We start from the raw sequence: 25375 nt of genomic DNA, 5'->3' as shown, positions 1-25375 counted from the left end.
GGCAATCGTTCTGAGTTTGGTAAAAGGGAAAAACTTTAATTCTGACACTGTACTATTGTATTTTTGTGTTTAGTGATGCAACAGCACGGCTTTGTGTGATGTGATTCAATATCATTTTCTATGGAGAGAGGGAAGAGTTGCATGGTAATGCAATTTCACAGCTCACTTCTATGCACAAAGCTCAATTTGTTTCAACTTGGGACTTTTATGATGGTGACTTTTCAATGCACAACAACATGATGGCTGCTTGCTACAGAACCTTGAATGCTTGAAGTAGGTTTCACACAGGTAAACATATCCCAAATCAACGTTTTCTCCAGTGGAAGAAAATACCCCCAAACCTAATCAAATGCACAAATCACATACAGTCTTTGCTCGGCTCTACAACCTGGGGCACTTAAATAACAACAGACTGAGCTATATGTTTCTCTGTGCGCTCTGCAGCCCACGTTAGGGCCTGAACACTCTAGTGGGAAGAAAGAGGTGTTGCTTCTGGGAATAGGGTTGAACTTTGCTTTGCGACGCAGTGATCAACACTTCCAGTGTGCTGCTGCTGCTGTTGCAAAAAAGACATTTCAGGCTGACAAACAGTAACCACAATAAACAGCAGGATTACAGCTATATACCGACACTCCCTGCAGTAACACACATTTTAATGCACTCTCGTTATCCTTGTTGGGAATTGATCTCTGTCCTCTGTGAGGAGCTGGAGGCAGCGGCAAATAAGCCCCAAACTCACTTAAAAAAATCATGGAGTTTTGTGGGTTGTTGAGTAAGGAGGAACTTTAAAAACTTTGTGAAACATTGTCTGCAACAAATTCGTAATTATTCCCCTACCTGCATCACTTTGATTTTTCACTCAGTTCTGTTAAACAACACAACTTTTGGCACTTTCATGGCACAAAATCAACGTTTAATCAGTTACTAGAGCCGTTTCTCTTTCAGCTTTCTCGCTTGCTCACTCTCTGAATTTGCACAACAGTCTATATTTACTTGGCTAAAAACAAATATCTGTATCAGTGTTATGATGCCGACAGATGCCATCATGTTGTAGGGATTGGGTTTACACTTGCCTGAGGTCCAAACACAGTGCAAGCCAGAATGCCTGCAAATGAGATCAGGCAGATCTGACCATTAACATGCATTTACCTTATCCCGGATACAGACCGCGTTTTAATACCAGGTGGAAATGGGGTGATGGAGCCGCTATCCCAGCTACAACAGGCACCAGTAACCCTGGTTAGCGCTGGCTAACAGTTCTACATCACTGTTGATGACAGGAGCGACTGTCTGTCAGTGTTCCCGATGTTACCGACAAAACTCTTCAGATCAACACAAATCATAAGAGTGCCATAACTTTAATTCAAGATGGATCATACAGCCGATTATGTGAGAAAGGGGGCTTAGATGTCGTCTATTGTGACAACTAGCTTTGATAGCATTGCAGTACAGCGTATCAAAAAGTGCTGTACCGCATGGTGAGGACAGAACACCATAAACAGGCAGAGCAAACGTGATTATTTCTTGGCTAAAGCCATCTTTAAACACTAACTCATGGTAGCAACTAAGCCAAACATCATCTATTTTGTACAGCACGGTATTTGCCTTCAACATGCACTGTTTCTGGAAATAATGTGTCATTTCAAAATGCCACATTGTGAGCTGTTATACAGATACACGAACACAGCATCGTCACAATAGCACAGCTCTGTTTGCGTCCATGACTTAGACCTGCTGTTTTCTTGTCTCTCTCAATCATTACACTACCATAAACTATGAGAGACTACAATTTTCCTTCAGTCGTGGGGAACTGAATATGATGATAGATTTCACACTTAGAAGCCAGGAACTCATTATGGCTGAAAGTACAAACATTGTAGTAGGTTTTTCAGGACAAAAAAAAAATGAGAATAACCGCTGTGCATCCTGTGTGTTTGCGGACGGACAGCAGCCTGATTGACTGGGTTGGAGATTGGCCCATTGTCTGGAGGTGGGGAGCCGAGCGACACTGACCTCATTTGTTGAAGAAGTGTAATTTTAAAATGTTGGATGTGTCATACTGATGGCAGAGGAATAGCGGGGGTGGGCTGCCACTGTAGTGATCTTTAGTCTCTCCTGTTTCTAAGGAGGTAAGTGGTTGTAAATTGTTTTCTTTGATGTTGTTAGGTAATTAATTTGCTGCATTATATTCCCTTTTTTATGTTATGTTGCAACCTCTAAAGCCTCCTCTGAGCCAAGCTGATACAGAATATATGACACTAAGTGACTGTGAGGAATAAGAGGACATTTCCTGTGGAAAATATATGTTTAATGGTTAAGTGGCTCTATAACATAATGCCTTGTGGAAATCTCTATAAATTTAAGCCTGGTAAAGAGGCAGAGAGGGGTTTCATTCTGACTGACTCATCTGGATTTGGTTCTGTGAAATCGTGGCCCTGTGGCGCCCTGTAAATAATTAGTCATTATTAAAGGTAGGCTGTTTTAATATTGGAATCGAGCTGGAAATCCCTTGTCATAATTAATTCAATGCACTCTCTAATATGTCATATTTAATTCATAACAGAAGTCAAGCTCTTCCAACTGAGCTCTACTTTGCAACACCCGGGGGCAGGACAATGGTAACCTAATGCACCTTGCCATTAAGTGCATGAATCTGCTGGATATTAACTATGATTTCCTGTGCTTTTTCAGAGCTGTGGGTCTGTGGACGGCCGCTATGGTTCAGGCACAAGATTTGCTCCATTGAGACAAACAATGGCACTGATATTGAAGATACTGGAGCATAAAATGTATGTAAGCTAATTATTCTGCCTTGCTAATACTGAACCAACAACACAGCACCTAAAGAGATAATAAATAAAACCACCAATAATTTGACATTTTTACGTATCATGTTAACATGTTGACATTTCTGTACGTGTCATGTCAAGCTCACATCACATGTTTATGACCTGACATTCATATTAGGAGTTGGAGGGAATGGTGATGGATGGACAGGCAACAGGGCTCTTAAACCAGGGACCACAGTTGTCGAGAGTGCATTTTAACATGTATAAGTAAGAAACAGTGAATATTTTTGAGGAGGAACTGCAGTGTTTCAACATTTGTAGGTGAGAAATCAATGAGTGGTTTTGAGGGGACCACAGGGACAATTCCCAGGTAATTTTGTGGCAACAGGAACAGACAAACAAACCCTAACCAAGTGGTTTTTGTGCCTAAATCTGATCGGACCAACCATGGAAAAACTGAACCTGAAGAAACGTCAAGTTACAACATCAAGAAATGACAAGTTTTTAACAATCAGCAACCAAATGTGGCAGCACATACTCTCCCTTCCATTCGTTCATGCTGCAGGACCTCCTTGTTCAAATCACCTGCCCCCTCAAGTGACTAACATTGCTAATGCTAGTAAAACATTAGCAAATGCTTATGTCACTAACATTAGCTAACTAACGTTGGGCAAGTAGAGTTGTTTCGGCAACTTCCAAGACTCTTGTTCACTGAAAAAAACAGATACTATTGGGTCACAAGCCGTAGTTGTCTCTGAGACCAACTTTAATTAACATTGTAAAATGATTTACTCACAATCATAATGTTGAAGGAAAATATTCTGCACCTTTCTACAAGCTGAAAATATGATGTGCCTGCATAATTATGTTATTAATATGACTTTTAACATGTCTTTGGCTTGCAGAAACGTATATTGCCAACATTTATTATGGTGATAAAAGAAGGAAAAGGTTGTTTTTTTCCTTGAAACAAAGTAACCCCCATGATATTTTCACAAGACCACTGTGTTGACTTCATGCTGACACAGTGCGTACTGGCTAAAAAGTTGAACCTGGCTCACACATTTTGACGCTGTGCTGCATTGGCTGATAAAATACATGTAGGATGAACTGTTGAAGAAGTTCCCCACACACCTTTTGATTGTTTAAAAAGTCAGGGTGGATTTTATTTTTGAGAAAAACAATCACAATCTAAATCTTGGCCTCCAATTAGCCATCAAAATCATGTAACTCCTCAAACCCCAATAAATCATATTTGATCTCATGATCTCACCAACACAGCCTACTAACTCTTAACTGCAGGGCTGCTTTCAGTCTGAACGCCTCCTAAGTTATATCACACACTCATACATCAAAGACTCAGACGTTTCTCCATGACAGTAATTCAACTTTCATTTACTTATTTAAATATTTTGCCCATCACTATGAATAAATATATCTTGTCTGATACATTGGTTAATGTCTGCATTGGTGTGCATGTGTGTGCCCGTGGGTGGGTATAATTACTCAGACATGCAAGGTGACTCAGCAAAGAGCCGCAAGAGATAGCGAGAGATAAAGAGAAAGCGAGTAAAGAGAAGAGACAGAGGGACGGGGATACGGGCCGGAGAAAGAATTTAGGGGAGGGGGAAAATAAAGATGACCTAGAAGTCTTCGCAAAAAGGAGAATGTGAACAAATCGTATTGTTTTGATATTGCACGTCCTTAAATGGCAACATCTCTTATACTCTTGGCACCTTATTAAGTTGTATACAGACCAGCTTGTATCTAAGCTGACTGATAGACTGTAAAACCACTAAAAGACGTCAAACTAAGCTAATGCTAATAACATATAACTAGATATGATAAAGCTACTTTGCAAAAAGAATAAAATTAGCTGTTTGCACTGTAATTTCGGCGACTGTTACTGAACAAACTGAGTAGTGAGGACCATACTGGGGCTTCTCCACTGACACGTAACGCTTTTCCATTACCAGTTCAAGCGCAGAAATTTAAGCCGAGTCACGCCCGGGTTGACTCTCTCCAGAGCGGGCCCAAAGCGCACATGCCCCCCATCCAAGCTGGCTGTGGTGCCGCCTTGCGACCAACCCGTGACGACCGCCCTGTCTCTCTCTCAAACCAGTTTTTCAGTTGCCATTGCAAAACTATGGAAGCAAATTTGTACCATAATTCAAATTAAAATGCATTTACAGAAATACTTTTTCATTTTCAGAATGTAGCTGCATTTTTTGACTCATAAATAAAATTAGCAATAAATCATCCAAATTGCATTTTCATTTTCTTCTTCAAGACTGCTCATTATGTAACTTAATTCATAAAGAAAAGGACATTTAAGATTTAATTTTCAAAAGATGGCCCAGCAAATAGGTACCAAAATTCAATTTGAAATGTCAAATTTGAAAATTAAAATGCATTAGCAGAAATGCTTTTTCATTTCAAAGTCAGAGCTGCATTTTTGACTCATAAATAAAATTAGTAATAAATAATTAATTTTCTTCTTCAAGACTGCTCATTTTGTTACACAAAGACAAAGAAAACTGCTTTTTCGTTTTTTAAGCCCTCCCCCCCGCAAAAAAAGGTCCAAAATTCAATTTGAATTCGCAATCCCAAGCGGCGCAGGAGTGTGACGTCAGCGGCCTCTCTTCTTCAGTGTTGCCAACATTGCAACTGTCTCCCTAGACTTAGCGACTTTTCAGACCCTCTAAAGGCTGTACTTATGTAACTTCTAGCTGAATGTCTTCTCTCCTGTGCCCTCTGTAGTCACACATCTGCTTACTACTTATTGTTGATGAAACCCCACATTTCCCAATTTTGCTGCTTCACAATATAAGCATTTTTGTGAGGAATTTATAGAGAATGAAACTCGTTTAGCACAGAGTTTGTCGAACTTTGTCTGGCGGCTTTTCTTTGACAACACTGTGGGGAGGAAGAGTATTTACAGATACTATGTTGACAACTACACAAGACAAGCCCATCATTAGTTAAAGGCTGACAAGCATAGAGCCCTGTTGTTGTGGAAAAGCAAATCCCTGCCGCGTTGGGCTGAGGGGACGAGTCAAAGCGAGTTTAGCTGTGGCTGCATATGGATATGGAAAAGGCCCATATGTCTGCAAGATCTGTTTCCTGAGAAGTTTTTGATCACTGGTAGCGCTTTGGCTTTAAGATAGACAATGTTTGTCGCCCAAGTGTCTGTCCGTTCAGTCTGACAACCTACTGGTGAAGGTTATACTGTATATCCTTTCCATCCACAGCAGACAGGGCAGATGTAACCGAGTCCTGTTGAAACACTTTTCCCTTATTAACTAATGTACAGTCAGCTGTGAGCCGACTAAGGCACCGTCTCAAGTGTCTGGGAGTGTTGAAGCCAAGCTATGTGATTTATGAACATGAACATGAAACACAAGAGATTCAAAGGTTTTCATCAAGCGAATCTGGATGGATGATGTAACAAGTTGTAACTCGGTTTCTCGGGGTAAGAGTGGACCCCCCGAAACAAAGGCTACATCGAAGAGAGTCGCATGGAAACACCAACTCTGAGACTGGATTTATCTACACCGCGGTTATATTGCTTTTCGTCTTAATGGGAGAATATCTGCGTCGCTCTGCAACAGAGCTTCATGCTGTATTCCACGCACCTGTCAGCTGTGCGCCTAAAGGAAAAGACAGCAAACAGCAGCTCATTTTGCCTCTTCACCTTTTGTCTATCCGTCAGTTTATCCTCTATAGTGTTTCCATATGCCTCCTTCCTCCCGTCTCACACATTAGGCAGCGCACACATCTGCTGCTCCTCTCACACACAGATCCTCTGTTGCACAGTTGCTTACTCCTTCTCCTCTGCTATTTTTTTGCCTTTTATTTTCTGCCTCTGATTTGTGCTCCTGTGATCCATTGTTTTTTATGATTCTGGGCCCCGGTGCCACAGCCATCTAGGACAACATCACCAATGTGCAGACAGTGGAAATACAGTGGCATATGTAGATAGAGAGACACAAAGAGGCGAGACAGGGGTGAGAAGTGATGTATAGGGAGATTACAACATGAGGGATTTTTTTCTGGCCGAGTTTTTAAGAAGATAGGGGACAAACTGTAGTCTGGTGATGCTATCTGAGGTAATATTCATAATATCTATCAGCTTTCTGTCAGGGAAATTGACTGAGCATTTTTTTTTTTTTTTTCCCTGAGAGCCAATAAAGCTTCTCTTCCTCAGGTGCACTTTTTTTGAGGACATGATAAACCTGAAAGTAAATTCAGGATTTGTATCTGACTGCTTATCCAATTCGTGAGTAGCCCACGTGGTCTCTCGATGGTTCCTCTAAATTATTCAAAGCATTTATTTATAAATAAACACTGACTGGGCCTGTACCCAGCTGTCTGGTTTCCTCCTCTGTTACTCTATAACCTCCAGCAACCGGTCCATCCGACCAAGTAAACAACCAGAAAAACCCACCAATCGGCCCCAGAACTCCCCTCTTTACGTCCTGTTCTCTGTAGCTCTCCATAAATCTGATGCTCTCCCCATCCTTTTTTCAATAGCTCTCTCATACATTTTTTAACAACACTTGCAGCTTGGTAATGTCGGTCGGTCGGTCAGTATGACAGCTGGTCCACCACTTTGCCCTTGAAATATTTTAACAACCGCTGGCTGAATTGCCTCGACATTTTGTACACTCATGCTCCCAAGAGGATGAATTTCGACGACTTTCCCTCTGGGGCCGCTATGACATTAACATGTATGGCCTGGGGTCTTGAGTCTAAATAACCACTTGATGGAATGCAATTAATGACTTTACTGACTTTTTTGTTGCTTATTTTGTGTCAATTTGCATTGCTCTCACATTCCTGGATTTCTTGATGATGCAAGGCGATGCGGTATGCATGATTATACTTCATGTCCACTTTGCTAACCCCTGCTTGTGCTCGTGCATGAGCAACCGTACCGTGCCGCAGCAGACCTCTTCTCAACCGTGCCAGGGCCAAGAAAGTGTACCGTGCTTGAGTGCGGTACGAAGCGCTCACACTTGTCAAACAAACTGGACTTTGTGGGTCAAACATGCTTGTGCACGGTACAGATTGCGGGGCGTGAGTGCGTCCTTGTTGTTCCCGTCATTATCGCTTCCTGCTGATACTGCACTTTCATACTTTTGACATTCTAAAAGTATGGACGCGACATCTGACATCTACTTTTCGTGCCTAGGTGAGCCAAGCCATCACGCTGTGATTGTGAGCATATTGCACAGGTGGCACAGTGGAAGCCTGTTGGTCTTCTTCTGTATTTAGTGCTCAAATTTAATTTCCCTCAAAGTCAGCTTCACCATGTACTGTAGATTACACAACACAAGATGTTCACAAACAAACCTTCACCTTTTCATGTGGGATGATGGGTGTGAAATGAGCAGACTAGATGGGGGCAAAGAACGCCACCTTGGAGAGAGACGCCTGAGCGGACTTCCAAAAGTGCATTACCGTGCATACGTTGTACCCGGGCGTAAAGTATAGCTTTAGTAATCCCATGAACCCCAAAGCAATCATTTCTTCATGCAGAAGCCCGAGCACTGTCAGACCCCTGTTAAACCCTGGTCGGGAGAATGGTCACACATCGGTACATGTTGATTCACATGTTGATTGCATGTGCTGCTTCAGATGGACCTCTGACACGGTTTTATCCCCCGTCACTGTGTCTGTCTGAGAGAGGTAAAAATGTCTGGGCTCGGCAGTGCATGACAGCAGAACTATTGCATATTTAGGGTCTCAGCTGGCCCAGCCTTAGGCTTGTTTTCTGTATTTTCCTACTCTGATGAATGCAGATATATTGACTCCTGTGTTTCTTTCATCTACCTGTACTTACTCTCCAAACAACCTCCTCTCTTTTCTCCTCTCCAAAAATCCTCAATGGAGTGCCATCATAGCTCTCAATCCTCCCCCTCTCCCGCCCCTCTCCAACCGTGGCCACTTTCCATCACTATAATTTAAGCATTCTGAATGTATGATGGCTTTAGACATACGGGGGAAATACAAACAATCCATTAAGAGCAGAGGCAGAGGAAATGGAAGGAGAAGGGGCGCAGAAGTGAGGCTGGAGCAGGAGAACATCAGCTTGACGTTTGATACAGAAATTGATGCAGACGATGTCACACATCATTGCAGCCGGCGACGCACGCATATGCATGAGCAAACATCGTTTACACAGCGCCGGGACCCACCATTATGCTAACCTGTAAACAACACACACACACTCATATTTCACTCATCTCATTCCCCTGCGGAGGGAACACTGTATAGATAGCTGATAACAAGAATATGGCAATTACATTCATCAGTGGCAGCGACCAGGTGGTGGGTGTTTAGTTGTAATGGAAAATATGGATGGCTTGTATGGGGAGGTTGTGCAGGTCCTACCAGGCTTTTAAAAAGCACTTCATATTCTACATGTGTATTTATACTTAACCTTTCTTTCTTTTCTGTGTCTCCGAAAAACACAAATCCACTGCATCCACTGTAAGAAAGACAGCACTATCTCACAGTGCTGGCCACACAGACAACAGACAGTAAGAGCTGCCCACCAAGAGTGAGCTGACTACTGATGAGAGACGGAAGGGGAGGATACATATTTGTAGTCAATAAAGGCAACCGAGGGAATACATGGGTCGTACTCAAATACAGCGTATATGAAAGGAAAAAAGTAACGTGCCTGTAAAATCATGAAGGATATGTGTCAGAAAAACTGAAGCAACAGATGGGAAATTTGTGAGAAAAGTCCATTTCAGTGCAACCTCTCTAGAATTGTCTTCAATTAATTCACTGCCTCTGCAACAACCAGTCCAGTCTGTTCTTCAGGAGCGAGGCTGAGTCAACTCCATGCCCTCTGTGCCTCGGGACAAGAACGCTGCAGCAAATCTTCAGCTGCTGTTCAGCGGCCCTGAGACAAAGACAGCGGCCGCACAGTGACCGGGCGCTGAAGGCTTCAGCAGACATCGTCCCTTAAGGGCTCCATCCAAGGCAAGCCACCTCATCCGGCAACTCAGACCGCTGCTTTCAGCAGTTGGGGGAAAAAACAGAACTTGGGATCGCCAGGCCTCAGAGCAGAGTGAGGCTGGCAGCTGAAGGTTGGCAGGCGGGAGGAAGCTCAAATTCTCAGACACTACAGAGTGCTATTGTGTGGAAAAGCAGGGCAGAAGGGTTTTTTTCTGACTGTTTCATGAAAGGATGAGGCAGGAAAGGCAAAGAGGAGGGAAGAGGACAGAATGGTTGCAACAGAAGAGTTGAAACAAAGGTTGCTTAATCAATTGCCGATTGAATTGTGAAGTACATGTTGATTGCACAATTACTGCAACAACTACAGAACAATGGCACCATCAGCATTTAGAGTGGTTCCCTATAAACTTTCAAGATTTTCCTTCTGCCGCCAAGCGCGAAATCTCCTGGAAAAACTAGGCAGTCAGACAGAATAATTATTGGAACGGGAAAAAAAAATGAACTTGGTCGTAATGAACTGAGATGACATTTGATTTTGGTTGTCATCAGTTATCAGTCACTGAGGCCAAATATCCTCTAATTCCAAATTTGAGTAATCATACAAGGCCCCATTTTACAAACTAAACAATGAATCCAACCATCAAAAAATAGGCAATAAAGTAACCGATAATTACAACCCATGAGTGACAAATACACTGTATATTTAATACATTAGTCTGAAAGTACAGTGACTGAGAAGTTATTGACCCCTGTAAGCCTGAGGCCAGAACAAACAGCACATAATGGGGAGTGATTTAGGCGATGACGTGACTCGGTCTGACTCTCTTGACAACTTCATTCTGCAGCTAATCAAGCAAGTTCCGGCAACTGCATGACCAGTACCTCACCCCAGATTTCACAGGAACTGATTCTGGTGAATAATGTAAGATAAAAAAAAAGGACATTGTACCCAGAAAAGCTGGACCTGAAGAAGCAAAGGCCTTCAACAAGCCGGAGGCACACATATCCAGACAGGTGTAAGGGAGGTTGATGTCGACGTTTCGTCTGTGGAGATTACTTGTCAATTATTTACTGTGCGCCCTGAAATACCTTTTAAAACCAAATATTTGCTCCTCAGAACGCAATAAGCGAAAGCCTGAGAAAATAATCTAACCATTGGAATTAGTTGGGAGGCCATCAAGGTGGACTGTAGCATCTAAACACAGCAGGCCTCTCCACAAGGTCCGCACCTCCTGAGCGGGACAGGCCTCGAGGAAGCTTCCTGGACTCCACGTGGACACAAACGCCTAGCTCTACCCTTGGCCAATGCTTAGGTTAGGATGTCTGATGTGCATCAAACAAAGTATAAACTTAATTAACTGTGAACTCAACATTTGTGCTACATTTAATAGTCCCTGAGAGCTTCTTTGCATCAGCTTATTTAATTATATTGCCTCTCTACTACCTGTAATGAATAATTTACCAGTCGGACGTAAATGTTTGTGCCGGGAACAGGAATCCAAAACTGGATCGAATGAAAGTGCAGTGTATCAGTCGGGCATCAGGGTTTGTTAGAATTCAAATGCATTACCATAACATTTCAAAGTGATACAATAAAGAAAACTGGAGGATGGATGGAGAGAGTAAGTGGAAGAAGATGAGGGTTGGTAAAGTAGCAGAGCATTGAAAAGGAGAGGAAAGCGAACAAGGAAGAGGGAAGAAATTAGGGGTTGGGGGTGCGACAGTGACGGCGGTGCAGCCTTTGAGATCATTGATGCTCCCTCATCAAGACTTACACGTCAAAGTCTGTGTTTGTATGTGTCTGTGCATGTATGAGCTGACACTATTCTCTGTCAGTCCTGTATTGGCAGGGAGATCCTGTCTGTGCGTAGCTCTGTCTCACCATCTGTTCCTGGCTAGACTGCTGATATCTGTTCTTATAATATCCTGTTCGCCTCTCTCAGTTGAGGTGTGGCGCACATGTCTTATATCTGTATTATTTCCTATTCTTATTTTCCACTTTTTTTCATCCATCCATCCATCCATCCATCCATAGCCCAGGATAAAATGTTGGGGGTTAGCGTTTCTCCAAACCGCAGATACTTCCAAGTTTGTATGTGGCATAGGCTATGTACTATATTGACATTTCTACAAAACATGACATATCCCATTGACATCAAATGTATATTACCCCATTATTAGAGGAGCTACAGGCAACAAGGCTGCCGAACAGATGACCACAGTTGAAGTCTGCATCTGTAAGCGTGATATCACTTGGTATTTTTCAAGATAACTCGGGGCAATTTGTTCTGACCAAATCAGACATCTGAAACGGAAGTCAGGCCTTCTCATGCTGTGTTTGTGGAGACAGAACTGGGTGCTTTAAGTGAGACTTTTCCAGCTGTGTTTGATGCAACCAAAACAGGTAATTTAACCAGAGCATATGCACGGTGTTGTGACAAGACAAGACATAGAAAGCCTTGCAGAAATGTGCTTGGCTAATATTTATTTTGGCGATTATGTTTCCATTCATTCATCCATCCATCCCTCCTTATAGCCGTACAGCAAGCAATCAATTCACCACTTAAACTATTAATTTTTGTGTTCTGTTCAATAATATGGAGGGAGCCAAGTCGCACCCTCACTCTTGATGCGACACTGCTCCCTCTTTTAAGCAGTCATTCTGGGCAGGAGTACAAACCACAAATAGCTCTCTGCCTTACTCATCCTGAGAGATTTTCAGAGTCACACAAGGCCACTGTGGGTTGAGACAGGAGTCCCAAAAATTTCTATCTAACCTCTCCCACATATCTATCAAAATAATCACCAATTTCAGTTACTGACAGCAGGTTTTTCTGGCAGGTTTTGTTCCACCAGTAGCTCAGAGGTCAACACTGAATGCCAATCAGATGGCCTGTAAGAAGCGCGCCCTGATCCAAGACGCCTTACTGTTCATTCAGCTGTTAGAAAAGCAGGATGGGTGCCCGAGTGGCAGAGGGGCCAGAAAAGAAATGTCTTCAACACCAAGCTATGGTGCATGTAGAGCTCCAAAGGACGACTGTCGGTGTCCGCTGGTCATGTCTTTACAACCCATCGCCGAAACTGGAAAGTTGATATTGGACAACTCTACGTAAACTTTATGGTAAAACATGTAAGATTTACATGTATTACTTTTAATAATGGTTTTATTTACCAGTGCCAATGTATTGGAAAGTTTTTACTTTCTACAAATAACTATTGCAGAGGTTGGGTTAGAGGTGGCCAACATAAACATTTGGTTAAGGTTAGAAAAAAGCTTGTGGTTACAGTTTAAGGGTAACTCCACCGATTTCACTTCGAAAGCTCCTGTCAGTAAGATAGTTGATTTTTAAGTCTCATTCCCAACTCGTCAAATACTGATGCTTTCGGATGGCCGCCAACCTGATCATCAATCCCAAAGCGTCAACTTGGAAAACCCAAAGCGTCAGAATTACTATCCTACTAACAGGACTTTAGTAGGATAGTAACTAAAAGTCCTATAGTTGGCAGGATAGCCTTTAAAGGCTAGAACAAACACATAATGGGGAGTGATTTAGGTGATGATGTCACTCTGTCTGACTCTCTTGATAACTTGATTCGGCAGTTAATCAAGCAAGTTCCGGCAACTGCATGACCGGTACCTCACCCCACTTTTAAGAGAAACTGATTCTGATGCATAGTCTAACACAAGATTTTGACATTGTACCCAGAACAGCTGAACCTGAAGAAGCAAAGACCTTCGACAGCCCAGCGAGTGGTACATTTATCTGGACAGCTGTAAGACAGTTTGATGATGAAGGTTCATCCATGGAGACTACTTGTCAGTCATTTACTGTGCCCTCTGAAATACCTTTTAAAGCACACACGCGCTGAGTGTCCTCAGACCTCAATAAGTGAAAGCTTGCAATAAACTAAAACATGGGATTTTGTTGGGAGCGGGCCAGAGCCGGCAGTGTGGTGAGTGTGCTCCTGCAATGTCATTGACTGTCAGCATTGGACGTACATCATGAGGTACAGCATCGTCCATTGTGTGTAGTGGTTTGGATTTTTGGGTTTGGTCATTTCCTGTTTTATTTCGTAGATTCTATCCTCATGTGTCATCCGTTTTTCTATTCTCTTCATCGGTTTGCACGCATCCCCTGCATCTATGTGTCAGGACCCTAGTCCTTGTGTGTCCTTCTTTTCCTGATTTGTACCCCATCGCTTTAAGGATTGTCTTCCATTTTTTGTGTTGCTCTTTTGTTTTCTTGGATTCTTTTCGATGCCTACGTATTTGATGTTTGACTTCAGCTTTTATATTAAACCTCACTTTATGTTTTTCCACCTGCCTGCCTCTGCGTGTCTTGCGTTTGTCACTGTGACTGTCAAGATGGATGGAGATCTGGATGGGCCTCTGCATGCATTACAACCTTGTGGCTGACAAAGGAAAAGAGGTGATTTGTGCAGCCTCAGCCCTGCAGGGGCTTTAGAGACATAATGGCTTTGATGGAACATGGACACTCCTAAAAGAATATACAAATACGAGGCATTTACTTTGCCAGATTTAAAGCCATTGCAATCAATAGAAACCTGAACCTTGTAAGACGAGCGCAAGTTTATAATATTTATACCTTTTTGTCTTTGTGCTGTTTGTATTTGGTCTTTTTCTTTTATGTGGAAACCAGCAGGAGGCAAGAAGCATAGAGAGAACTGGCAACGCCAAATTCAGGGATAAATAAAAATAGCCACAGAGGTAACAATCACATGAGCATCATTTGCACGTGCTTTGACAGTGCACAGATGTCTCATTATATGAGAAGTGTGGACAGAACATGTGAAGATTCAACACTGTCTTCTTGTTGGCATCACGCTCGAGATAATGCTCAAGTAAACCTGTCATCAATTCTACACATCCTTCTGTTGCTTATCGAGACATCAGACTGGAAGAGATTTAGTTGAGTAAAGATATTCAAATGTGCTGTTATAGTGATCAGTGTTTTACCAAGAGAACATCTTCTCCAGATCCTTAAACATAAATCAGAATATATATATATATATATATATATATATAAGGCAGATCCAACATGTTTCTTTCCTCTGTTTTTGCTCTTTACTGTCTCCATGTACAGTACCAGGAGACCAGTGTTGCTTTGATGAGTTCACTGATTAAAAGGCATAGTGTATGTCTCTTTCTCTCTTCTGCTTCCTCTTCAAAAGTACTCACAACTCAGAGGCATAACATAGATATTCGCTCAAAATCTAGACAGCCTCCCTCTCTTCCTCTCTGCCTCTATCTCCAATTATCTATTTCTGTCTTTCTCAACCAGCCCCCTATATCTGCCAGTAACATTTTCAGCCCACACTGCTGGTACAGCGGTAGGCTACTTTCTTGATGCAACCTCATCCAGATATTCCAAGATCTTCTCCGTCGTCTCTGGCCGTCTGTTGTGCCTTGTTCTCAGCTGCTTATCAATAATTGCGAGGCAAAAGTAAAAAGCAAAAAACCCAGACGTGATGGCCCACAGGGTCAAGTAGGAGGAGAGGCAGAAGCAAAGCGCATGCAGAGAACAATTAGGGTGCTGTCTTTGGCATGGGCATGCTGCTGTGAAGAGTTATGTAAGAGCACAGGGGAGTTTAAAACCAACTATAATACACATAGAAACACAGCACACAGACACATACACTAAATCTTGAAATGTGTTTGTCTTTCCAGTTATCAGATTTAGGGTAGGGATGTAAATCATCAGAAAATGAACAGATATGAACAGAAAACTTGTGACAGAATAAAAAAATGGATGAGCTGAAGTGAGGGACGTTCGCAAAAATGTTTTAAAAATGGTCAAAAAGGTTTTCAGGCAAAACAGCTTCAGTTTCAAGGACGTCCAGTTTTTACATTGACCAAGTCCTGCAAATTAAAAGACATAATATGCTGTATTGTTACGACCCAGCTCTCTAGGGGAAGCAATATTAAAACCAGATGGATTTGTTAAAATAAAGTTCTTCCTTTGTTGGAACGGTCAAGGTAAAGGTTAGATTTACAAATAACAAAAAAAGGAAGCGAACCAGAGAGGAGCAAAAGGACCGAAGGGTGCTACTTAAATCAAACAAATACTCCTGCTCCTAGTGCTCCTAAACATAGTGTGTGTGTGTGTGTGTGTGTGTGTAGTTTAACTAAAAAAGCGAGTACATCAAACAAAAGTTCAATTTTCACTCATCGAATTTAGAAAGATCTCGAAACACGGTGGTGTGTGTCTCACATCAAAACACTGATAACCAAGCAGCTACTTTGCAGAGAGCATATTGCATCATCTTAAAAGGTACCTGGACCAGGTGCCTACAAAAAAAAAGACCTCAGGGTAGCAGCAGGGAAGTGAATCGGACGCCACCTCAGCATCAGCAGAAGATCGAACGCCGGCAGAGGTTGTAATGCCCCTCACCTTGAGGGACAAACCGATCACAAATCATACAAATTGACAAATCTAAACTCATGACAGGAAACCTGGGAACACATTTTCTAAACTTTGCATGGCCAAAGACAACGACATAAATCAGTTGCTGTGATTGTACATCCAGTACACAAAGATGCAAGGGATGTATTCAGAATCTGATGTTGGTATATTCCTAATAACGACTTATTCCAAAGTAGCATTTTCTGATTATAACATGGGATATTCCGGTATCATTCCTGGAACATTCTCTGGACGTGTATACAGCGCAACACAGGGCCTTTTGCCATAATGACATAATGAAAGACTTGGATGGCATCAGGTTTTTTTATGTTAAACAGAGTATGCATGTAGAGGGAAATATTAGTGAAACAGTCATTTTCATTCACCGTGTAAATAACGCAGTCGGAATGGTGTCTTTTTCGGAGTCAGGGCAAAAAAATCTGAATATTGTGCATAAATGTTCGTGAACACATATTCGAAGCGATCCACACCATAAATGTCGAACAACTTCCAATACAAGCCTGTCAACTTCCAGTATGAATATAAACACGTATATTTTCTGAGACACAAACAAACGCAGGTACATGTAGGATCTTTGTGTTGCACTTCAACAGTGATAAAAAAGCATTCGTTTTATTTACAAATCATGGACAGCCAACTCTGCGCACATTTTCCGGCGTGAAGCATTAATCAGAGAAAAAAAGGCGTAGTGTTTTGGGATTCTCTCCTCTCACACGGTTCGCCGTGAGAGAAATCGATGTGACAGTTTTCTGAAACACTGAAGAATTTATTTGTCTAGCCCGGCTCACCACACACAAACCCATCTCTGTCCCTCTCCGTGACACATTGCGTCTTTCTGTCGGCATCCTCCTTGTCTGACTTTTCTTATTCAGTTATCATTCTGATGTGATCTTCTATCACACTCCTCCTCGGTTGTAAATATGCGCACAGCTAAGTAGAACAGAGCAATATTTCCCCGTTCATGGCCCCACAGTCTTGTCCCACCAGTGTGTAAATCTAAGTGGCATGCTTCCCAACAGAGTGTCTCAGAGTTAAACTGTGAATGTACATACCTTTGTTTCCGACTCTGTTAATTACTCTTCAGTCTCTCTCTACTTTCTCGCTGCTTGTCTCAAACCACTAATAAGATTCCAGCCCATTAGTTTTGAACCATAACATTAATTAAACCTTTTCCTCTGAATCTGAATGCGACTAATATTGTGCATTTATCTCTGACCGTTGACGTGCCAGATTAATAAGGATTCTCTTTTGCACCTTGCATTGCGGCCTACTTGACACCTGACATTTACACCTGGCCTGCTCTGGAGAGATTACAACAACACTCCAATAAAGAGCCAGACAAATCAACTACAGCATGCCGCCACACGAACACGTAAATCTCTGCTTATGATCCATGATGTAGTCATTCCTCTCACTCATCGTAAATCTTTTCTGGAGAAAGACTCTTTGCTCTTCTAAAGTAATGCATAATAACATTGTGTCGATCTCGGGCTATGTATTCTATTCTTACTGCATAGCCGAGAGCAGCCTGATGAATAGTTGCGAAGGCAATCTCCTTAGGCACTACAGACTCATAATGAGTCGCCCATTCACTTTTGGATTTTGAACACTGAATGTAAAACTGTTGTGGGATTGACACCTCTAGAATAAGTAGAACAGAATGAGAAGCTGCCACAGCATCAGGATTTAAAGGCTCCAGCATTCACATTGTTAATGATACTACAGCGTCATAACTGCCAAATAAATAATTATAAAAATAAGCAGGGAAGAAGCCGGAATAAAGTGTTATCAGGCTGTCATCCTTCCAATGAATTAACACATGAAGATAGGCAACTAGTTTCTTGTGTTCACACCTGCTGGCAATTAAGAATCTAGAGTTAAACTATACGATGCATGTTACAAGCCTACCCCTGCACCAGCTATTGTGATATGTATACAAAATGTTCTCATAAAAGTGTTGGTACTCGTTATCAGCGTTTACCCTGAGATTAGGTATTAAAACTGATACCAAGAGGGATAAACTTAGCCTGATGCATCATTATTCTTGCTGTGGGGTACTAATGCTTTTTTCGGCACCATGTGCTATTCATTATCCAGCAAACAGCGACACCCGAGCAAAGTGATCCTGCTGCATGAGCCTCGGGCATTAAAGGAGCCACATGCAAGAATTCCAGTTTAAAACATTCACAAATGATCTATCATTATCAACACAATGTGTCTCGTGACACCACTTCATGACTCAATTTACAATATTCACTCTAATGTCAGTCTTTGGTCTTTATATGACAGAACAAGAAGGTAGCGCCGTCCTGAGAGTAGAGGAAAACCAAAGGTTTGTGTTGCTAGGATGAAAGTGGTGAAATCTGATGCTGATTCTTCTAAACTTAATTTTTATTCCCTTAGCACGAAGACCTGCCCTGGTCTGCCTCTGATTATCTAGTGTTTATTGCCTTCAAAGGTTTGATTGGTGTTGGTTAGCTTAGCCACAACGACGCAGAGTGCGAGGCATGCCTTCATGAAATACATGTGGGATCAAAATGTCCAGGGAGCAAACAGCTTTTAATGATAAAGTTGGCTATTCAGCAATAACTTATAAAGGAAGCTAGTCATCTAACATTACTGATTATGTTAATGAGTTTGCTAGTCAGCATTTTGTTGAAAGAAAGACCTCTTGAGAGTATATGCATTTCATTTTTTCTCTTAGTGTTCGTGGTGGACACCCCAATTTTTTAAATGCTGCCCCAGTTTGTTTGGAGTATAAATCCGTCAGGTGGTCGATTCTTACACAAACTTGGTTTCATAGCACATGATAACAAACACAATGCTCAGGCATATTGATTTCTCTTCATTCTCAATTTCTCACTTCACAGATGGGTGCAATTTGTAAGGGAGTTAAATCTACAGCTCATTCCTGCCAACAGAAAAAAAAAAGATGATTTAACTCACCAGCTTAAATGTAAATGAACAGACAAATCTCACCATTCTCTGGGTATCACATCAGGTTTGATTGACAGCATCCTGTTTGGCTTAGATCACGAGCTAACGATGGCTGAAATGGATTTACACCGGTGTGTTTATGCTCGTGCAGATTCACATCCCAGTCACAGTCACTTTTGCTTATTTTAACATAACTCAAAATCACGTTTGTTCTTCTTAAAAAAAAGAAATAGATTTCCACCTCAATATCTCCTCTTAGAGTACCCAGGGTAATGCAACATGGCAATTAAAGCTGGGGGCTGAGCTATAAATTTGGGGGGTAACTGTGGCTCTGATTCAGTTTGACACAGGCGATGGCCGTGAAGCTTAAAACACCATCTGTTTCATATGAGGGTTTAAGTGTTAAAACAGGCTTTAGCCTTACAGGACTTCAGGCATCTTTAATATGTCACATACAGTAAGTTACACTGCTGCGAGAGCTGCGTCAGACTCGTCGCTTAAAGACGGATAAAAAGAGTCAGCTGGCTTCTTCTTCTGGGCTTAAAGTGTTTCACTACAGCTGTTTGTTTTTGTTTGGTCAAAGAAGGAGGATCTTTACTTGATGATATCAATCTACTTGCAAGTGAGGTTTAACCAGAGTCTAAAAGTGTAATTTACCAGTAGATCATAAAAATATCAACCTCAGCACTTTTCAACATTATGCATTTTAAATATTCAGCCAGCCCTATATGTTTTATTGAAACGGTATGTAATGGTATGTTTTTCTCTTCTGCTGGGGTCTAAATAAACTTACTAAAGATAGATTTCCTTAAAGAGGCATTGTGTCATTTTGGAGAAGAAATTAAAACACATGATTTGAATATTTACAATATCAATGAGGTAATAATACAAACTCAGAAACGAACATTTTTTCTTTTGCTATTCTCAGAGAAAAATAAGGTCCCCCAGAACACAGTTTGACGCGAGAAAGGTGGCAGGGTACGCCACATATAAACAAGGTAAGACAGTTTAGTCACTTTGTTCAGTCATGAAAACAGAGAGTTTTCTGAGTGTTTAGGCATAAAAATAAATCAGTCGATGAAGATCTTTCTCTTCTGATTAAAATGTTTTTCCCAAAGCTACAGTGTAACTTTAAACGTCTATTAGTAATCAAGTTATTGCCTGCTGTAATACTCTCTGCGTATTTATCGTCAGTATTATGATCAATAATAGTAGCAATGTGGTCAAAGTTGCATCAGCTGCATTTATAGAAAACTTTTTCATCAGTATTTTTTAAATGAAGCTTCTGTCCTTCAGCGCAGTTCTTATATTTCACCTTTTCACTGACGCTTTTTGACTTGTACACCTCAATCTCATACATTCTCTCTCACTCTTTCTGTGTGTGTGTGTGTGTGTGTATGTCTCTCTCTCTCTCTCTCTCTCTCTCTCCGAAACACACACACACATGCCTGTCATGTAATCATGAAATCACTTCTAGTTGCAGATGGTGACTCATCTTTTGTCCCTGGTTGAAACCATATCTGGCAACGAGGTCGTAAGACATTTTGGATGGGGGCACCGCAGTGTGCCACTGTGCACGGCACCACTCACCACATGGGGAACTCCTTGCTAAACAGCATGCATTACAGCTGGTGAAAACAAAGATATTAACCCCCATAAAGCTTGACAGCTGCCCATAAAAAATAAATAAAAGTTGTATCCCCTTGCCAGCAATATTACATCATTATCTGCAAGCTGCTAAGATTTGACAAAAGGAGAGTTTACATAGAGATTGATAATGCTTACAGTGTGAAATTCTACTGATAGCTCACTTATCTTTTACATCTGCATGTACAGTTGGAGAGGTTTTTAAACATGGCCTGCAATTAAACTGGTGAATCTGACACAAGTCCGCAGGTGCAACAGTGCAAATGATGGTCGTGCTGCATGTCAGTCATCAGAATGATGCTCGACTTACTCCATGTGGGTGTGGTGGACACGAGACAAGTCCTATTGGTGTTTACTTAATGCATAATTAGACAGGAGCTGCGTCATGTCGACAGACATTCAGAGGCGAATCTCCTTCAGCATCAGGTGTTAGCCGGTGACCTCGACCTCGGTCCAAAGATTGGGAGTAAAAATACCCAGTATGGCTCTGTCTGGCAGAGGCATCATCATTACTTATCCTGATGGGAGGCTCGTGTCATTACACACCGTCTGCTCTCTAATTCTCCCCTCCGACCACAACGGAGGACACACACACAACACACACACTCACACACACAAACACACACACACACACACACACATCCAGGGCGACTCGATCACAGACAACAATACAAACACACGCACCTCGCAGCTGCACACAAACACGGCGGGCTGCTCGAGGACGGATGACCTTGTGCGTTTTATGCTCAGGTCACCTCGTGCGAGAGCGAGCGGATCGAGCACAACAAGTGCCCAAGTGTGTGTGTGTGTGTGTGTGTGTGTGTGTATGTGTCTGTCTCACAGACAGTCACCACATTGCCACCTTGGGTGTACCATCCCTTCTCACTGCCGCCGTGCGAGGCAGACAAGAGGCACCACAGCAGCTTGTTGGAATGACCCCCAGCATCATTACTTGACATCAACGTGACAAACTCAAGGGCATCTGGCAACCAACGCGAGAGCTTTTCAACTACACACACAGTCTGGATTGAAAGCGTCCACTGATGGCCGCTGAAATCTTTTGCTCACCTTTGCTGTTGTCTTCTTCTCTGTTCAGATGCATGACTCTTCTTACCGTGTACTCATTTAGGCTGTCTTGTTCTTGCAGCAGGAAAAAAAACAGAGAGAAAGAAGCTGTGCTCTTTTCCAAAGAGTTCTCAAGATAAACTCCACTTCCAATTTCGGATCTGTGGTCCTTTCGCCCGCTTATTGTCTTGTTCGGCTGGCACGCATGGACGCGCCTGCACTTGTGCGTCCTCCTCCCCTTGTTGTGCCGGAGGAGCAGGTAGTCTAGGTGATGTTGGAAGTCTGCGTGTATATTGGCTGTCTCACTTTCTCCCTCTGTCTCTCCCGGCGTCTCTTTTTCTCTTCCCCCTCCCCTCAGCCCAGAGTCGCTCAAAGGGATGGTGGTGGCGGAGGTTTTAGGGAGGAGACGGCAGGCAGACGGGCGGGGTGACGTGAAGTAAGTCGGTAGGAGGTCGTCTACTCAGCTGAGGCGAGGAATCCGTGCGCCCTCAGTGCTGTTGACCGTTTCATCAGAGGTTCCCGTGTCCAACATCACAACACTGCGAGGATGTTTTTTGTTTTGTTTTTTTCTATCCCACTTCCAAACTACACGTCGATGAGCAGCCCATGGTGACATTTGAGAGGAGGGGAAAACATTGTATTCCTCATTCATTATCGCTCATATTTACAAAGAGAAAAACGCCCATGTGAGCATGAAACACAGCTTCCAGCCTTATATTTTGATTACAGTGTTAATTATGACACACAGCCGATTCCAGGCATGTACACACAGTGTAGTATGTAGGAAGCCTGTCGCTGCTCTGTGACATGAAAAAAAGCGCACGTGAAAACAGGAGGAGAAGATAAAATGCTGGTAATGTGACCAGCAGTGCCATCCACTCAACGTTTTAACATTAAATCAATCATCATTGTACATCATTACCATGCTCGTTTCAATATGGAATCAATAATCAGTGAGATTCATGTGAAAACACCCTTGCGCACATTACGCACGACCTGCCCAACTTGTAGCGCACGTTTCCAACTGTCGCTCACGTGTTGAGACCCTCTTAAACGCTTTTCATCGGTGTCAATGTCATGAGCCGCCTGTGTGCTTTCATTACGACCATCATGCCATTACAGCCAATAGGCCCGTGCAGTCGATAAGGCGCATTTACTCACCGTTCACGTCCGCCCGGAGCCGCGCGTGCAGCACGGCTCACTGGCGGTCTCTAGTGTTGCGCATCGATCAGTGGCAGTCATCGGGAGGCTGGCGGGTAGATCGTTGCTCTCATAAGATGTAACAAGCGGGTGATATATATAAGATACACCATGCAGTGTCAAAGTTAGGGGTCACTGTGAACAGGCCAATTGTTAAAATGTGGAGTTCATCACATTTGACTGACATTACTGATCATGAAATGATCATATCATCAAAAAAAATGAACACCAAACTCTCTCTATATAAATGATGATGAGTATAGGCATTATCTCAGGAGATCTGAGAATGACAAGGAAGTGCTTTAAGAATTCATTGCTTGAATTTTTTGCACTTAAAGGAAAAGTTCATCCAAACAGGAAAATTCAGTCATTGGTGTTGCGGTGTGAGCCCCGAGATCCCAAATTGATTTGGAAAGATGTTATTTACACACATGACGGGCTCTCCCACTCATATGCACCACTCCACGGCGCTGACGCTCTCAGCTTAGCTGCTAAGGGGAAGATGTTGAAAAAATGTGTAAGAAACATCTTTTCAAATCAATTTGGGATCTCAGAACTCAAGAACTAAATCCTCGAAGAGAGATCTAATAATGATGTTTCTGTGGTTTCTGCATTTCTTCTGCAAAGGTTCTATAAATGCAAAGCTTCTATAAATAGTTTTGCCTATTTTAAGGCAAAACAACAAACAAAAACTTATGAATAAGATCCAGAATCTGACACAAAGCTTAAATCATATCACCTATTTTCACCTGTGTCAGTTTGTTGGTCAGTTGGTCTGTCAGCAGGATTGCACAAAAACTACTGAATGGATTTCCACTAAACGTGGATGTAGGATGGGTCTCAGCCCAGAAGAGACCTGGATCAACATAAATATTGAGGTTGTTGGCATCTATGAGGGAGTAGAATCTGATGCAGATCCATCTGCCTGATTCATAAAAAAATGTTTTGTTCGATATTGGATTAGGCTTGATTGAATTAAAGGGTACTGCTGGACCTTGCCGGCTTGGAGGTATGCAGTCTACTGCGTGCCATTCTTGGATCTTGGCTGCAGTTGGCGGTAGGCTTTGATTAATCATCCATGCACGTTATTTTATGGGAAAAGGCCCAAAGAAATCTTTATCTGAGAAAATGACTTGACTGACAAAAAGTAAAAGGCGATTTCAGGGAAAGAACATTTTTCAATTTGTCACATCCTTATCTTGGATTACTGTATTTCATAGCTCAGTACCAATTCAGTGCTCTGCTATGGTGAGTCTCACACACACCTCTGTTCCTTCTGTCTCATGCCTCTCTTGTGATCGCACCTTTGACATCTTGTGTGATGTTGGTGCACATGTATGATCAGGTACTGTTCTGGTGCGGCCCTGTGCTGATTCTACCTCATGGCAAGAGAGGAATCTGTAAATCTCTTTCATACACAGAGCATTCATTCCAGTGAGGAAAATATGCTTTTCTCTGTGTATCAGACATTTTGACAAAAACAGCTTTTCCTCTTCCAAACCTCACATTGCGTCAGCCCTCAGCCTCGCACCCTCCCCTCTTCCCCACACTATCTTTGCGATGAATATTTATTAGCCTGTCACAGTGTCGTCTCTGAACACAAAACAACACATTCATCAACACATAACTCGAGCTGCGCTTTAATCCTCCGGGGGGTTTCGGTGACGTCGTGTAATTTCTTCACTAAGGTTTGGGAAGTTGTTTTATTTGAAATCGTGAGCCCTCGCCGATTCCAGGTAATTTTAGAGCCATTATAACACAGTCAACGTCATTATTGAGAAAAGCATTAAAGGTACCCAGCAGAGCTTGGTGCACAGCAGTTTTGGGAACATGCTGTAGTGTTGCAGTATATTTATAGGGCCTCCGATCTGCACTAGTTGAACGACACAAGTTTGAGCTACACGGCAAACAGGTGGGCCAACAAGTACAATAGCGTTCTTCATACACATCATTGTTGAGCTTACATGTGTTTACATGTTTGTGTTTATTTCATCAGTAAAATGCACGCTGTCGGGGCGCCATTTAGCTCAGTTGGTAGCACGCGCGTCCCATGTGCCGAGGCTCTGCAGCGGACCTGGGTTTGACTCCCGGCCTGGGTCCCTTTGCTGCGTGTCACTCCCCCTCTCTCTCTCCCTGTTTCCTGTCATATCTTCAGCTGTTCTATCAATAAAGCCATAAAAAGGCCAAAAACATATATTTTTTTTAAAAATGCACGCTGTCGGAGTAAGAGAAAAGATGTGAAAGACGACCTTTGACACCCACAAAACCACTTCTTGTTGATTTCTGTGGTGGTCTAACAGATGAAGTATTGACATTTCA

The 25375-nt window shown here is 42.4% G+C and overlaps 1 protein-coding gene across 4 annotated transcripts in view; it reads right to left on the bottom strand.

Moving 5' to 3' along the window:
* syt7b (synaptotagmin VIIb) overlaps nt 1–22492 on the bottom strand; it is a 117433-nt gene extending 94941 nt beyond the window's left edge. The window contains exon 1 of one of the 4 annotated variants that reach the window (XM_030414042.1): nt 21860–22492. In XM_030414042.1, coding sequence (XP_030269902.1) covers nt 21860–21893 — 34 coding nt within the window. In that variant the 5' untranslated portion in view covers nt 21894–22492. The remainder of the gene's footprint in view (nt 1–21859) is intronic. The other 3 variants (XM_030414041.1, XM_030414044.1, XM_030414043.1) reach the window with 3 other exon arrangements.
* Nucleotides 22493–25375: the final 2883 nt, after the last annotated feature.

The sequence above is a fragment of the Sparus aurata genome, chromosome 4, assembly GCF_900880675.1.
Source record: "Sparus aurata chromosome 4, fSpaAur1.1, whole genome shotgun sequence".
Classification (NCBI taxonomy): domain Eukaryota; kingdom Metazoa; phylum Chordata; class Actinopteri; order Spariformes; family Sparidae; genus Sparus; species Sparus aurata.
Note: the sequence above shows the minus strand (reverse complement) of the source record. Positions and strands in the feature narration are given on the sequence as shown.